Source organism: Typopeltis vanoorti, chromosome 21 (assembly GCF_054136105.1).
Source record: "Typopeltis vanoorti isolate ZY-2024b chromosome 21, IOZ_Tvanoo_1.0, whole genome shotgun sequence".
Classification (NCBI taxonomy): Eukaryota; Metazoa; Arthropoda; class Arachnida; order Uropygi; family Thelyphonidae; genus Typopeltis; species Typopeltis vanoorti.
The window spans coordinates 73,714,428-73,729,143 of record NC_143569.1 but is presented as its reverse complement, the minus strand read 5'-3'; the positions used below and the strand labels follow the sequence as shown (position 1 = coordinate 73,729,143).

At 37.3% G+C, this 14,716-nt stretch overlaps 1 protein-coding gene across 1 annotated transcript; it reads left to right on the top strand.

Moving 5' to 3' along the window:
* Positions 1–2,589: 2,589 nt before the first annotated feature.
* LOC150094973 (uncharacterized) lies at positions 2,590–9,818 on the top strand. Its single transcript, XM_090411487.1, has 5 exons — positions 2,590–2,729; positions 2,912–3,036; positions 3,146–3,207; positions 7,232–7,330; positions 9,488–9,818. The coding sequence occupies exons 1-5, from the start codon at positions 2,604–2,606 to the stop codon at positions 9,622–9,624; spliced, it is 549 nt and encodes a 182-aa protein (XP_090267613.1). The 5' UTR covers positions 2,590–2,603; the 3' UTR covers positions 9,625–9,818.
* Positions 9,819–14,716: the final 4,898 nt, after the last annotated feature.

The following is a 14,716-nucleotide window of genomic DNA, read 5'->3' as shown; positions in this document are numbered from 1 at the left end:
GTAGTTCCCTTTTGATAAAAGCGTGTGATAAATGGTCACCATTTAATGTAAACTGCCTTTGAAATAACAGGGAACACCGTTAGACTGATTTCACCTCCAAGTACTAAAAATAATTATTTTTATGATTACATATCTCTTTGGATTTTTCATCCATCCATCCATTTACTCATCCGGTCAAGGACAGGTTGAGTCCCCTCCTAATGAAGGGTTACTGGCGTATTAATGCAGCTGACTCGCCACTCCTCTGCCGCATCCCGTAAGGCCGGTATTCTTGACTGTAATCCGTGTGTGTTCACGGGTCCGGTTTGCCTGCTTGCGGATGAAAAAGCCCAGATAAACTAGGGGAAAAAACCCTGCTGTCCACGCCCAAGACCGGCTAAGTTGGCTACGGCTGAGGAAGATCCTTAAGCTCCTCACGTCATCTACGGGAATCGAACCTAAGACACTCCTTCCGCAGGCATATGGGTCAAAAGCGCAAAGCCACTAGGCTAACCGCTCGGACCTTTGGATTTTGTGATTAATAATGAGTAGTTTTTATCAAATAATTAAAAATTTTATCAGCTAACGTTTAGATTCTATCATCGCATAAGAAAGAAAAAGTTTTTCTAATATATTTCAAATGTGCGTGCGCACATTGCAAATTTAGAAAGCTCAATTTTGGAAGAATAACCAAAAGTGTTTCGATAATCGAAAATTTGGTAAAAACTGATGAAAACTAAATCTGCAGTCAAAGATTAAAACAAAAACTGTAATGTGTTATCCAAGAAGCTCTCAATATATCCGAAATTACCACACACATAATAGAGACCTGATGAGATATCATAATGAGTCCTCTAATCCCACTCCTTGACAGAGATCTCTCAACATATTAACTTATTAACACTTGCAGTCTTTTTCAGAATATCTCTTTATCACTTTTGCCATAAGACTGCAATGTTTCAATTCCGAATTATATCATCGTTTACTTAAAATATTCCATATCATTTATTATTATTATTATTATTATTATTATTATTACTATTATTATTATTATTATTATTATTAAGGATTATTCAGTAGTCAAGGATTTAAATGCATCGCAAGACAATACGCCAATCTTTCTCTCTGAGTATTTAACACCTTTCAATCAGAATCTTTTGAACCAAGCAAGAAAAGAAAATACAGAAAAAAGTATCAATTTTTATGGATCAAAGACGGCAAATTATTCTTGAGAAAGTCACAGACTTCAAAGTCTATACAAACAAAATGCTCGGAAGATATAGATATGTTGCCAGAGTGAAACAAAAGACTCCACCTCAGTTCAATCAGAACATCTCAGCACAACAAAAATCAATGTGAACCATCAGATAAATGTAATTACACCAGAATACATCAGTAATTGTACTTTCGAATCGCTTTATGCATGGAAACAACACACAGTACAAGCGAGAGGTCTCTCAATCTTGCATATTAACATCAGAAGCATCCGAAAACATTGATTATTGTTACAGGCTTACTGAGGAATTACACTGATATTATTGATATATTGAGTCTAACGGAAGTATCCATAACTAATGACGAAGCGACTGCTTTCCAAATTCCAGGCTTCCAACATAGATCATGCCGTCAAACAAAAAGAGGGGGTGGAATATTAATATTTATCAAACAAAAATTAATAGCAAAAGAAACGGCCTATCAGTTTGAGCATGCTGAAACCCTTTGCCTCGAAATCACTAATACCACCAATAGACATCATCCCATAATACTAAATGCTATTTACAGGACACCAAACCCAAACATGATAAAATTCTTGCAGGAACTCAATTGCTGGCTTTCACGCCAAGAAATATGCTCAACCGAATACCTAATGACAATTGGCGACATAAACATAAATATTGCAAACGAAAACCAGAACAACACTGTACAATAGCTAGACATGCTATCCATGTATAATCTAATACCAACAATAACATCATGTACTAGAGAAGAAATATTCGGAAATACTATCACTGCCTCCTATCTAGATCATATAAACGTCCGAGCACCACCAAACAGTTACACTGCATCAGTCATAAAGTGCAAAGTAGCAGATCATTACTTCACTACTCTAAACCTACACACCAAGACAATATCCATGCAATGTCCCACAGTAGAAAAGCGACAGAAAACAATAATAAACGAAGAAATAGTCAACCACGAAATAAGAAAAAAACAGACTGGAAACACCTTTCATCAAGATTCAGTAGATATCTTATACGACAACATTAAACTCACACAGGAGGAAACATATCAGAAAGCAGCAAAGAAAGTCAGAATTTGTTCAAAGACAACACAAAATCCTTGGATAACACAAAACTTAATCCTAGAAATACACAGAAAGGACACTTTATGGAAAGAATTAAAGCAATTTCCAAATAACACAGCTTAAAAAACTGAATATAATATAACAAGGAATCGCCTTACAACACAAATCAGGAATACAAAAAAACTTCCTTCTTTGTAATCAGGAAAACCACGTTGGAGCACTGCTGTTATCTATCCGCTAGCTTTAATAATCTTATTCTATAAAAGGATCACACACATTACATGATATCAGTTGGTTTGCTTGTCAACAGTCTGTAGATATGTTCCGCTACTCGCAGAGTGTCATCGCGCGTGTCCTTTTGATAGCAAGCATAACCAAGTGCTTCTCTCCCTCAGAACGCGACTGTAGCGATGTAGACGATGGCCTCTATCTGGACTCATGGCAGGTACGTAAAATAATCTGGACTCATGGCTCGTAAAATAAATACAAAATTAGTTTTTGTACTGTCTTTCAGGTTTTCGTGGTGTGCAATACACAAGATGAAAACCATATCACACCTTTTTTATCCACACACGTGCCTTATTGACACAGTTAACAAAATTAAATCCTGATATGTTTGTATTACAGCTTTCAGGTGAATGGTATGTTTTGGCCTACACGTTGAACTCGTCGTGGTCCCTGAACTTCACATGTATAAAATACGACTTCAGTCTTCAGTCAAGATCAATGGATATATATTTGCAAACTGACAGGTGAGTTATTTTTTCTTCTACCATAGATCATTCTAAAGAATTATTTCTCATTCTTAAACATAAGCAATTTCTAATGTAAAATCGCTTACTTCCATTTTTGCTTTGATAGTGGTGATCTTACATTGCCCTTCTCCCAGTCTTGGGTTACTTCTGCCACTTATACTTTCGATCGTAAGTATTTCAATATACGTTTCACTTATTTGTTACCAGAAGTTACAAAATGATTTCTTATTGATAGTATCATTGTACAGAATATACACTGTTTGGAAAGAAGTCAACGGACGCCATAGTGTGAGGAACAAACATTTCTTAATAAGATGTAAGAATTCCTTTCGCTGCAATGACTGCAGCAATCCTAAGGGGCATGCTTTCCACAAGCGCACGATAATGGTCAATGGGAATTTTTGACAATTCATCCTGTAGGCATGTAATAAGGTCCTGAACTATTCTGGGTGTGGCGGACGTCCCTTGACCTCGCAAAACGCTCCAGTTCATCCCACACGTGTTTAATATTGTTGAGATTCAGGCCTGTATAGAGACCAGTCAAATGTAGTGACGTTCGTGTTGACAGACCACATGGCTGTAGCAGCAGCCTTAACATTGTTTTGCCGATAGAGACAACGGCCGATTCCGTATCAACTCCACAAATTAGGAATCATGAATTGTCCATAATGTCATGATACCTGTCGGAGTTTAATGTTCGTGGCACCACAAACAGAGGTCAACACAGGACCAAAGCATCACACCGTCATCTCAAATTTTCACAGCAGGGATTGCGCGTTCTGGTAAGAGACGTTCACTGGGCATGCGCCACACCCATACCCGTCCATCTCCTCGGTAGATGGTATGCGCGATTCTCCGCTCCAGAACACAGCTTTCCAAGCTTCCACTTACCACTGTGCATGCTCTTTGCTCTACTGAAGATGACGTTGCATGTTACTTCGGTTAATGCTGGGCTTGTTGTTGAGACTCATGTTGCGAGTCTCGGTTCCGAATGTGTTTGTGCAGATTCTTGTTCCAGTGGATGACTGGAAATCCGCATTCCACGTTGAATGGGTTGGTCGTTGAATGGAACGGTCGTTGAATGGCTGTTTGTGCATATTATCCTTCGTAGCACAGTACGGTCACGTTCGGTGAGTGTGTTGGGTCCTTCACTACGGGTACCGCTTGCCACTGACACCTGGAGCGGCTCAATTTGGAACAATTTGCCGAAGAGGTAGGCTCGCAACATGACATTCCATCACAACGCCTTTTTCAAACTCCTTCAGTTCCTTTCTCGCCGCTATTTCATCTGGACACAGTTGCACTGACTTGGGAGCATCCCATCCCTCCAATTTATACCCGCTACAAACTACAAGTACGGTACAATGTACTTTGTTCTTGGGAGGGGGGGGTGTCTGTTAATTCTTTCCAACAGTGTATGTATATATATTTATATATTTATATTAAAGATTTCAAGAAATTTTATACTTAGTTTGCTTACCTTTCCCAAGTATAAAATTTCTTGGTATCTTTAACGTATATTACATCCAAGGTAAAAAACTTCCTACATCTTTCTCTCATCCAGTGGTTTTTATTAAGAAGGTCAAGCACCTTTTGTCTACTTGCATATAAGATATATAGAACTTCTGCATTACTTTAACCTTAGTATCTCTCCCGGGTCTGGCTCCTACTGAAGAGACCTCAATAAAAGTCAAAAGTGGACTAAGGTAGACTAAGTTAAGTGATATGAAGTCATCAGCCTCTATATACAAGTAGCTCAGACATGAATATATTTCCCACGCAAAACTTTGTTTTGCTTACTTGGGAAAAAGATTAAAACCAAGTATAAAATTTCTTGGTATCTTTATCGTATTTCATACCCAAGGTAAAAACTTTTCTACATCTTTCTCTCATGCAGAGATTTTTTTAAGGTGGTTAAACAGCTTTTTCTACTGGTATATGAGATATATATGACTTCTGCATTACTTCAACCTTGGTATCTTTCCTGGGTCTGGCTCCCACTGAAGACACCTCAATAAAGGTCGAAACCGGTCTGGGTAGTGGTCCTAGTGGCTGGTAGTCATCAGCATCTATACACAAGTAGCTCAGACGTGAATGTAATTCACGCGCAAAACTTTGTTTTGCTTACATGGGAAAAGAATTAAAACCAAGTATAAAATTTCTTTTTATCTTTAACGTATATTACACCCAAGGTAAAAAACTTTCTATGCACACACACACACACACCACACACACACACACACACACACACACACACACACACACACACACACACACACACACACACACACACACACACACACACTATGCATATGCATAGTGGGTGGGTGTAGTTTGAACAGATCTTCCTTAAATATGAAATATGATAATCAGAAATGAAAGAAAAAATCCTCCTGTTTGCTTTGTATTGAACGACTGAACGTTGAATGGAACCGAACAGCTGAAATGTGAGTGAATGTTTGTTACTGGAATTCTAAGCAGTAATCCTGAATACGAAAACAGGATTCAATTGTCAGTTCTTAATACTGGTTATTCCAGTTGAGTTTTTCTTAAATTAATATCGACTCAAAATATATAGAACCTTGTTTATTGTAGTTAAAATAGCTATAATGTAACTACTAAAAAGAGTAATATTCAAAAATTGATTTAATGAAGAACACGTAAAAAGATCAAAATAAATCACTTTATAAGAAGAAAATGGCAACAGAGTTTAATCGTGTGATACTTCACGTTCACTTAATTATTCGCAGAAATCAGTGGTTTCCGTATAGGCATGCGATTGCCAATACGGATCCTCTTCAATTCCCGGAGCTTCAGTGAGATATGGGTCGCAACCCCCCCCCCCCGTAAGTTTTTCTTCTACTTCTTAAAATTCGTTTATGCATCCTCCACACTTTTTCTTATAATAATTGTTCAGTCTCTAGGATTTTTTTTTTTTTAATTCGTTGTTTACCAATATCACTTATGAAGAAGAAATTCGATGCCGTAGAAATGTATAATGTAGATTTGACCAAATCCAAAGGAACTTTAATGCAATATATCATTTTTTTTTTTTTCAAGATAGATTTTCGTCCTCGCAGTTAGCCTAGCGGCTTTGCGCTTCGCGACCATATGCCTGGCGAAGGAGTGTCCTAGGATCGATTCCCGTCGACGTGAGGAGCTTAAGGATCTTCCTCGGCCATAGCCAAGTTAGCAGGTCTTGGGCGTGGACAGCAGGGTTTTTTCCGCCAGTTTATCTGAGGATTTTCATCCCGGAAACAGGCAAACCGAACCCGTGAACACACAGGCTACAGCCATAAAAAATACGGCAAGGAAGGCAAAGGGAAACCACATTGCATCACTATCTCCCTAATAATCAGCTGCAACCCTTTCAAAGTGAGGAAGCCACAGGATCGGATCGGATGAAATTTTCACTAATCTTTCTATGGATTTAGTTTCTTGTCTCTTCTGTCTATTCCATGGACTTCAAAAACTGCTCCTTGCCTTATATCATGTATTTGTGATTTGTTCTCTTTCTGTTATCTGAAGATCTCCTTTAAGGTCTTGGAAATTGTCACTTTTCCAACATTTCTGATAAAAGAAACCATTCTGAAGTTAAAAATTCATTTACTTGTTACTCAGTCGTAAACTGTTTTCTATTGAGAGGAACTAGTTCAACCTACAAAGGAACTAGTTCTTCGAAGTGACCAGCATGGAACATTAAGGAAGTAGCTTTAATATTTTGAGAGAAAAAAATACAAATTTGTGATCCGATTCCTATATGCTCCTGGATGGGATAAACAAAATTGAACAGCATAATTTGGTAGTTCTAGGATCCTGATTTTCTCAAGATAGTGGAACGCAGAATTTATAGTAGTTTGGAAAATAATACAAGTGTTAAGGTTTACGATCATGAGACTTATACCATGAGGACTTACAACATCATCGCTAGCTTGAGGACATCTGTCTTTAATGAGTAAAGGCTTCCAACACAGTACAAAATATTCAGGTTAAAAGAGTTCTTCCCATTTTCTTTGGGAAATAAGGTGTTAGTGATTTTTTCCCCCAAGTTTCTAGTTTCAATATACTTGTTACTTCGCATTTAACCACTATTGGTTAAGTGGTATATTACGATATTTTCATCTTTTTTTTTATCATTTATATATTTTTATTCATTTAATTTCTTTCTTCCTTTCCCTCCCCTTTTCTTTAGAAGGTGGAGGTTATCTGACTGTCATGGATATGTCTACAGATAAGAAATTTTGTTTGACTTACGTTTATGGAGAATATCAAGGAGAAATACCTCGGGATGGTGAGTATACCTTTTCCAACAATATCATCATTGGTAGATCGCTTTTTTCATTAAAATAAAAAACAAAATGTTTAATGTTTATTTTCTCCGAGGGTCCGATGATTGGGTGGAAGGTAGACGATTTTTTTTTTCTGAGGGGGATTAAGCAGTTTCACTTCCTTGTGGTTCGAAAGCCTCAGCTATATAAAACGCTAGCAGAATGATTTATTTTCCATAAGGGTCAATGTTCACAATGCCAATGTTCACAATTCCAATTAAATTTGAAATCCAATTAACCCGGACACTTTAGTATCCGGGTTACATTTAGACGCTCATTCAGTATCCAACCAACAGACTGCGGGGAAGAAACCGGTCGAGGGCATGGGCGTGACTGTCAATATTGAATATTGAAAAGGTTCAACAAGTAGTTCAAACAAAACACGAATTAAATAATACAAACAAATTATAAAGAATTAAAATAAGAAAATGTCCTCAGCCCATCTACGATACTAATGTAGTATTGATTTAAAACTTTTCTTGGGTGGGGACTCAGTTAAAAAAAATCGCTCCTCTTGAATAACACGAGAAAGGTTATAAAGAACATCAGAAGAAAACGAACCTGGGTCATTCACTTTGTTTCTTCAAGAAGATTGAATTTTCTCGTAGATTCATGTACGTTTTTGAATAATGTGTCAAATGAAATGAATATACGATACTTAAGAATGCGGGTTTCCAGTTCTGTCCAGGATGTAAAGAATTCTATTAGGACTTTTCAAAAGATGGACAGTTATACGGAGATTGCAGAGTCCTTCTACAAAGTTGGGTATTGCATCCTATAACTAGGTTCAATGGTTAGTAGAATACGAAATTCACACACACACACACACACACACACACACACACACACACACACACACACACACACACACACACACACACACACACACACACACACACACACACACACACACACACACACACACACACACACACACACACACACACACAATGAAAACAATCAATCAGGAGTTGAAAATATCTGCACAAGTACAGGTAATGGGCTTTTATGGGAAGTCAGCTGCATATAACTATTCCATAGCGCAGACCACACTAGTGTAAAGAAAATATCACTGATTTATACCCTTGCTTGGAAGTGAACGAAATGGAGCGACGAATCATCCTGTTCAGTGTGATGTGAAGTGGCTTTGAAGGATGACCGAAGTATTTATGCCGGCTGTTATCATCCAGACTGTCAGGAACTGCTGTGGAATTGTAAATGCCTGGAACTGTTTCATCTGATGTGATCGGATGATTCGTCTTTCGTTTACTTGGAAGGATAACGGAGAAGGTTGTGCATCACTTCTGAAGAATGCAATATTTCCAATAATGTAGCAGTTTAGCGGATTCCATCATGTCATTCTGCAAAGGTTATAATGCGATGCCTGCACAACAAACCGAAGCGTCCTCCTTTGGTATCCAGTCCAGGAAGGACGGGATATCGACAAATGGACTAACTAAGCACGTGACGTACATGACATACTTATGGTAGAAAAATCCAAATAAAAACGAATTCTTCGTGTACCTTCCATATTTTTAGCATGTGATGATACTTCACTAGTTGTGATTTTCTAACGAGGACCCTTCTTCCATGAAATACCAGAGGAACAAGAAAAAGAAAATTTCTGCAATTTTTATAGTTCCGGAATGTTTCTCTACTCTGTGTTTGTTTGTTTGTTTTTTGTGGTGTTCTCTGTTGAAGAAATCTTTGTTACCCTGGATGATTATTTGGTGGTGAAGCAGTCTGTCTATTGTCTAATCAGAGAGAAATTAACCACTCCTGAATAAAAATAGCGAAGGCGTCACTATTCAGAACAACAAGCGCATAAAAACCAAGGTGGTACATTGTTAGATGCAAGTCCATTTTTTGCATATTTACTTGTCCAAACACTTGAAAAACTTGAAATATGAATGACTGGCTTGCGGTTGATATATCAAATTAGAACTTTTTTTTTTTTAATTGGGACATATAATTTACTCGATGCTCTGATTAACAGGAAAGGTAAGCTGAAAGCAATAACACTTTGTTCTGTTTTATATTATTCATTTTACAAAATCCATGAATTTTATTACCACACAATCACCCAATTAAAATGGTAAAATTTCTTTATTCTGTTACAGGTGTGTTTTCTGTTCTGTCCAGAGAAAAGCGTCTTGTCGATTTATCGTATTACAGCACTGCTTATTGCAAATTGAAGTCGAGGAAGTTTGATGTCAAATTTACGTTCTTTAATGAGACATGCCAAACACCCCAATGACCATGATTTGTTTCAACCCCACCTGTTAGTTGATTGCTTAATTTCTAATGCAATTTTCAGTTGATATTAAAGACAGCGATCAAAATTAATTTACCGTTAACTGAGCCTAATTTATGTAAGAAAGGTGAGATTTCCAGATTTGGACATCTGAAATGTTTTGCGATTTCTTTACGAAATAAAATTTACAAACTCCAGATCTCTCTCTCGATGTAAGTGTGTGTGTTTATGTGTATTTTATTGCTACTAACTATACAGAAACATAATCTAACCAATAATTCCACGTGGTCTCGCATATACAGTTGAGTTCTGACCTTAAAGTTATTCAGTTTGATTTTATAAATTAAGTTTATAATAAAAGTAAAGGTTTTAGAAATTTAGAATTCATTGTTTAAATTGTTAAGTTAGCTTGGTTGGCCAAGTGGTTCGCATATCCGCACTCCAGCCAAAAGGCTGCGGGTTCGAATACCGCCGTGGGAATGGATGTTTGTGAGTGCCTGTGAAAATACTAGTGGTGGTGATTGGCAGTAGATGGCGTTGGTGTAGATGATGAAAGTAGTTGGTGGATTGAGTGGTGGAGACGGAGAGTTGTGGAGTAGACATCCTCCCTCGATGATCTTTGAACTCCTTGGAGGTGTCATGTAATAATAATATTCCGCTATAATTTAAAATATGCCAATTTTTTAATGGAAAAATAATTTTAAAATGAACGAAAGTTATACTTCTTTCATTGACCTTCATTTGTAGTAAATGTTCCAATGATAGAACATCACGACTTTCAACTTCACTCTTCTCTCTTTCCCGCAGTTTTCATTCTGATATTTAGTTTGCATAATAGTTTCTGATAATTGGTCAAATGAATAACAGAAAATGGAAATTCGCTTCAATACTCGGCGACTTGTTCGACGGAAAACGAACGCATGTTTGTGATCAAGTATCAAACACACGTGTTGTGAACACATGTTTCCGATGAGTGAAGGTAAATGTTTTACGAAAATTATCGTCTTTATGAATAATGGCTAATTTCTATTGCCCAAAAAGGATCAATCCACATATCAATTAGTATGATAATAAAAATCATTTGCTTAATATTCGTGTTAATTAGTTTGAAAATATAATTAATAGCTTAATTTGAGTTTAAAATATTCAATCAAAATTCAAGTTTGTGAATTAGATGGACAAAAGGAAGCCAGGCGGGCATGAACTATTAGGTTAGAGATAGCGTCCGTACTCGTACAAATCTCTGGGAAAGAACTAAAGAAAAAAATAATTGAAAGTGAACTGATAATTTGGAAATACGCTGGTGTCCAAAACTTAAGGATGAACACTTTTTCTGAAGATTACAACCAGACGAATCAGCTTGCGGTAATTTGTATAACTGACTATCTCGAGTCAGTTATACAAATTACACAATTCGCTAATCGAATTGTGTTTGAAGGAAGCTTTTGCGTGAATGAATCAAGTTGCAGACTCGGATGCTTTTAATGTCTCAAAGACATCATCTAGATGATTTCACTGGGGACGAATTATTCGAGAGCTTCAAGAACTTGGTTCTAACAGCAAAACGAAATCGATACGAAGCATGGCAGGTTAGCTTGCAAGTCGGCTCCATTCAAGCACAAGTACGCAGATATCTCGACAAACTGTGGCAAGGTAACTGCGACAAGTAGGCTTGTAGTTTGCGTCCCTTTAAAAAATTCATAAAATTTGGATAAGACACCAACGGATTAATGTACTCTTTTCAGATAGAGTCGTTTCAGTCTCTCCTCCGATTCTAGACGACACTTTATTTGGCATGGCAGTGGCACTGCTTACAATTACAAGAATGTTCTTGAAAGGGATAGATACGGCAGTGTGGGGAGGCATTATGCTTAATGGATGCACCGAGTTGCAAGTGCTGGAAAAGGGACGATATTGCAACGAAGTTCTTCAACGTCGTGTTTGAATGTTCCGTGGCGAAGAATTCATTTTTATACGTAGATGACAAGGCCAAAGCACATGGTACACGAGCAGTGGAGATAGTTTTAGAAACTTACGAGATTAATATAATCGAGTGGCCAGCACACACCCCCATACCTCGACCCAATAGAACACGTTTGGTATTAAATAGTAAGATTCATTGCTACTTGACATATCCCTCCAGCAAATAAGTAAGGCCTTATCCTTGCTCTGAAGGAGAATTTAGCCAGAATGCCTTAAGTTTCCTGAATCACTTAGTGCAAGAATGGTACAACGGTGTGAGAGATGCATCGCAGTTCGGTGTGGCCATATTCCATGTTGAAATGTCTCTCCACATTGTTTTCTGTAAGCACGTTACGATACCTCCTTAACTACGTCCTTAGGAAATTAGTAACTTTAGCCCAACGTATTGTAATTTAATTTGTACGAAATTCATAACACATTTTTGTGTAATATAATTTATTAGTATGCTGACAATAAATGTATGTTCACGTTTGCCTGTGGTCATGAAAATATTTTCATATACAAGTGTAGTTCGTTCTTAGGTTTTGGACATTAGTGTATAAAAGTTAATTTTCATGAAGTTTTCCCTGCTGAAATTCCACGACTTTCATCACGACACGATGGGAGCACAAACTTTCAAATGTATATTCTAAGGCAGCGCTTCCAAAACTGTGGGTCTCGTCTCCCTTGGGGGCCGTAAGTTTTGTTGAGGGGAGCCCGTGAAATAATGAAAACAAATTTAAAATGTCTTAAGACTAAGTAGATTTTTTTTAATCTTAAAAGAAACGTATTTAATTATTATTATTTATTATTTCATTTTTGTTCTTTTTTATATTTTAATGGAAAAATCACACATTGGTGGGGGGTTCACAAATTTTGCTTCCAGCGAATTTCGGCGATTCATGAATATTAATAAATATATGCTTATTCATATAAATTTCATTTCAAAGGTATTGATAATAAACACAAAGAAGATTACAAACGCAAAATCTTGAATATAAATTGTATTGAATATAAATACAATAAATATTATAATAATATATGTCTATATTATGATTTTTTTTTTCGATGGGTGCCGTGAAATATTTTAATTTTTCCAAAGGGGGCCTTGGCATCCATAAGTTTGGGAAGCACTGGGACCCCAATGTCTTTTCTAAGGTCTTAATTTATATGATTAAAAAATAAGCTTGGTCTGTTTTAAGTAATAAAAGCTTTAAAGTAACTGAATATACTTTTAGATTTTCTGTTATCAGATTTTAATATCCGTAATTCTGTAAAAGGATTTTTTTTATGTTCATTCTTAATTGCCATAAAGTTTCATAATAAGAAATAATAACAAATAAAATAAACATTATGTTAAAAACGTTAGAAAAAAAAATTGTAATTTTCGTCAGCGCATTGTACGCATCCTCAGTATAAACATAGGTACAAGCATAAATGATAGAACTATTAGCAATACACGCAGATCAACATAGCGTCGTATGAGGTATTAATAATATTTTAACACAAAACCACGTTGACCAGTAGTTCCTACAAAGATAAACACAGTCTCTCTGAACAGATATCAGGACGAGGTAGGAATGCTTTACAGCTCACGGGTGTTATCACTTATTCTGCAAGAACAAGCTACTTAAAAAATCCAAACAATCGACAATTGACATTTATGTCTTTAGGGGGGTGAAGCAAGATGCTTTTCATATTCCCCGCTATCTGTTGTGGTTACATTGAAGGTAAAATTTATGAGCAGATTGCTCGCCCTGAATGGGCATGGAGATTATGCATCACTAAAGGAGGCTAATATAGCTTTTGGTCTTCTATATTTGAATATGTCCGTTGGATCGTATGCTGCAGCTTGCTGAACCAAATCGTTGGGATGTGTGGATGTCTTTAGGAAAAACTTGGTTGCTAAGGATTGTAGAAAAGAGAAAATATAGGGAATAGTTGTGTCTCTGTGGAGTTGATTGTTTCTAACATACCACGGGGCGTTCAGAATCATTCTCAAGCACTTATTCTGCACTCGCTGTATTTTGATAATGTTAGCATTAGAGGTGTGGCTCCAGGCCGGAGAGGCATAGATGATTATAGGACGAATTGTCATCTGGTATAGTTTCAATTTGATTCTGTTGCTGAGCTTGCTATTTCTATTAATTAGCGGATAGATCTGAGCTATGGCTTTAGATGCCTTTGTGCACGCAGATTTGATGTGTTGGTTGAAAGATAGCTTTTTGTCGAGAATTACACCCAGGTAATTTGTTTCTGTCTGCCAGGGAATTTTAGTATTGAATAGTAACACATCTCCTGCAGGAGACATTGGCCTTTTTGAGAAAAGAACGGCTGAGCTTTTCTGGGGGTTGACTTCCAATCTCCACTTGAAGAACCAACCCTCCAGCTTTAGAAGGTTTTCTTGAAGCTTTCTGGTAATGAAATGGGGTCTAAGAGATCTGGTTAGTATTGCTGTATCGTCCGCTTACAGGGCCAAAATGGAAGTCATCGGATTGTGCGGGATGTCTGACATGTATATAGAGAACAGCAATGGAGCCAGTAGAGATCCCTGCGGCACTCCAGCAAAGATGTGGCGCTGGGAGGATGTAGAACCGTTGATTTTTACTTGCATTAAGCTATTCTGAAGATATGAATGGATTAAGTGAACCATTTCTAGTAAGGTACCGGCTGAGATAAGTTTGTGCAGGAGTCCAAAATGCCAGATTTTGTCAAATGCTTTGGATAAGTCTAGGAAAACAGCGCCTGTGCACTGGTGAAAGTTGTAGCTGGTGGTGATGTATTCCACAATTCTGTGGATTTGCTGGGTAGTAGTATGGTGTTGCCTGAAACCAAATTGTTCTTTAGGGAGGATGTTTAGGTCATTTACTGAGGTTTGGAGTCGTGAGAGGATGACCATCTCTGCAACCTTACCCAGATTTCAGATAAGACTGATTGGACAATACTTTTGTGGTAGGTGTGGGTCTTTGCCTGGCTTATGTATAGGAATTACGTCAGCCAGTTTCCAGGTTGAAGGAAAATAGTGAAATCTTAAAATTGCTTTTATTATACTGGTCAGGTGCACTACTGATTTTCGGGGCAGAAGTTTAATCACCCGATTAGTAATGCCGTCTGGCCCAGGAGCTTTTTTGTT

Excerpts from the sequence above, each read along its gene's own strand:
- LOC150094973 (XM_090411487.1), top strand. The coding sequence starts at position 2,604 with ATGTTCCGCTACTCGCAGAGTGTCATCGCGCGTGTCCTTTTGATAGCA. Across the intron at positions 3,037-3,145 it reads ATATATTTGCAAACTGACAG|TGGTGATCTTACATTGCCCT; the intron begins GTGAGTTATTTT and ends TTGCTTTGATAG. Across the intron at positions 3,208-7,231 it reads TGCCACTTATACTTTCGATC|AAGGTGGAGGTTATCTGACT; the intron begins GTAAGTATTTCA and ends CCTTTTCTTTAG.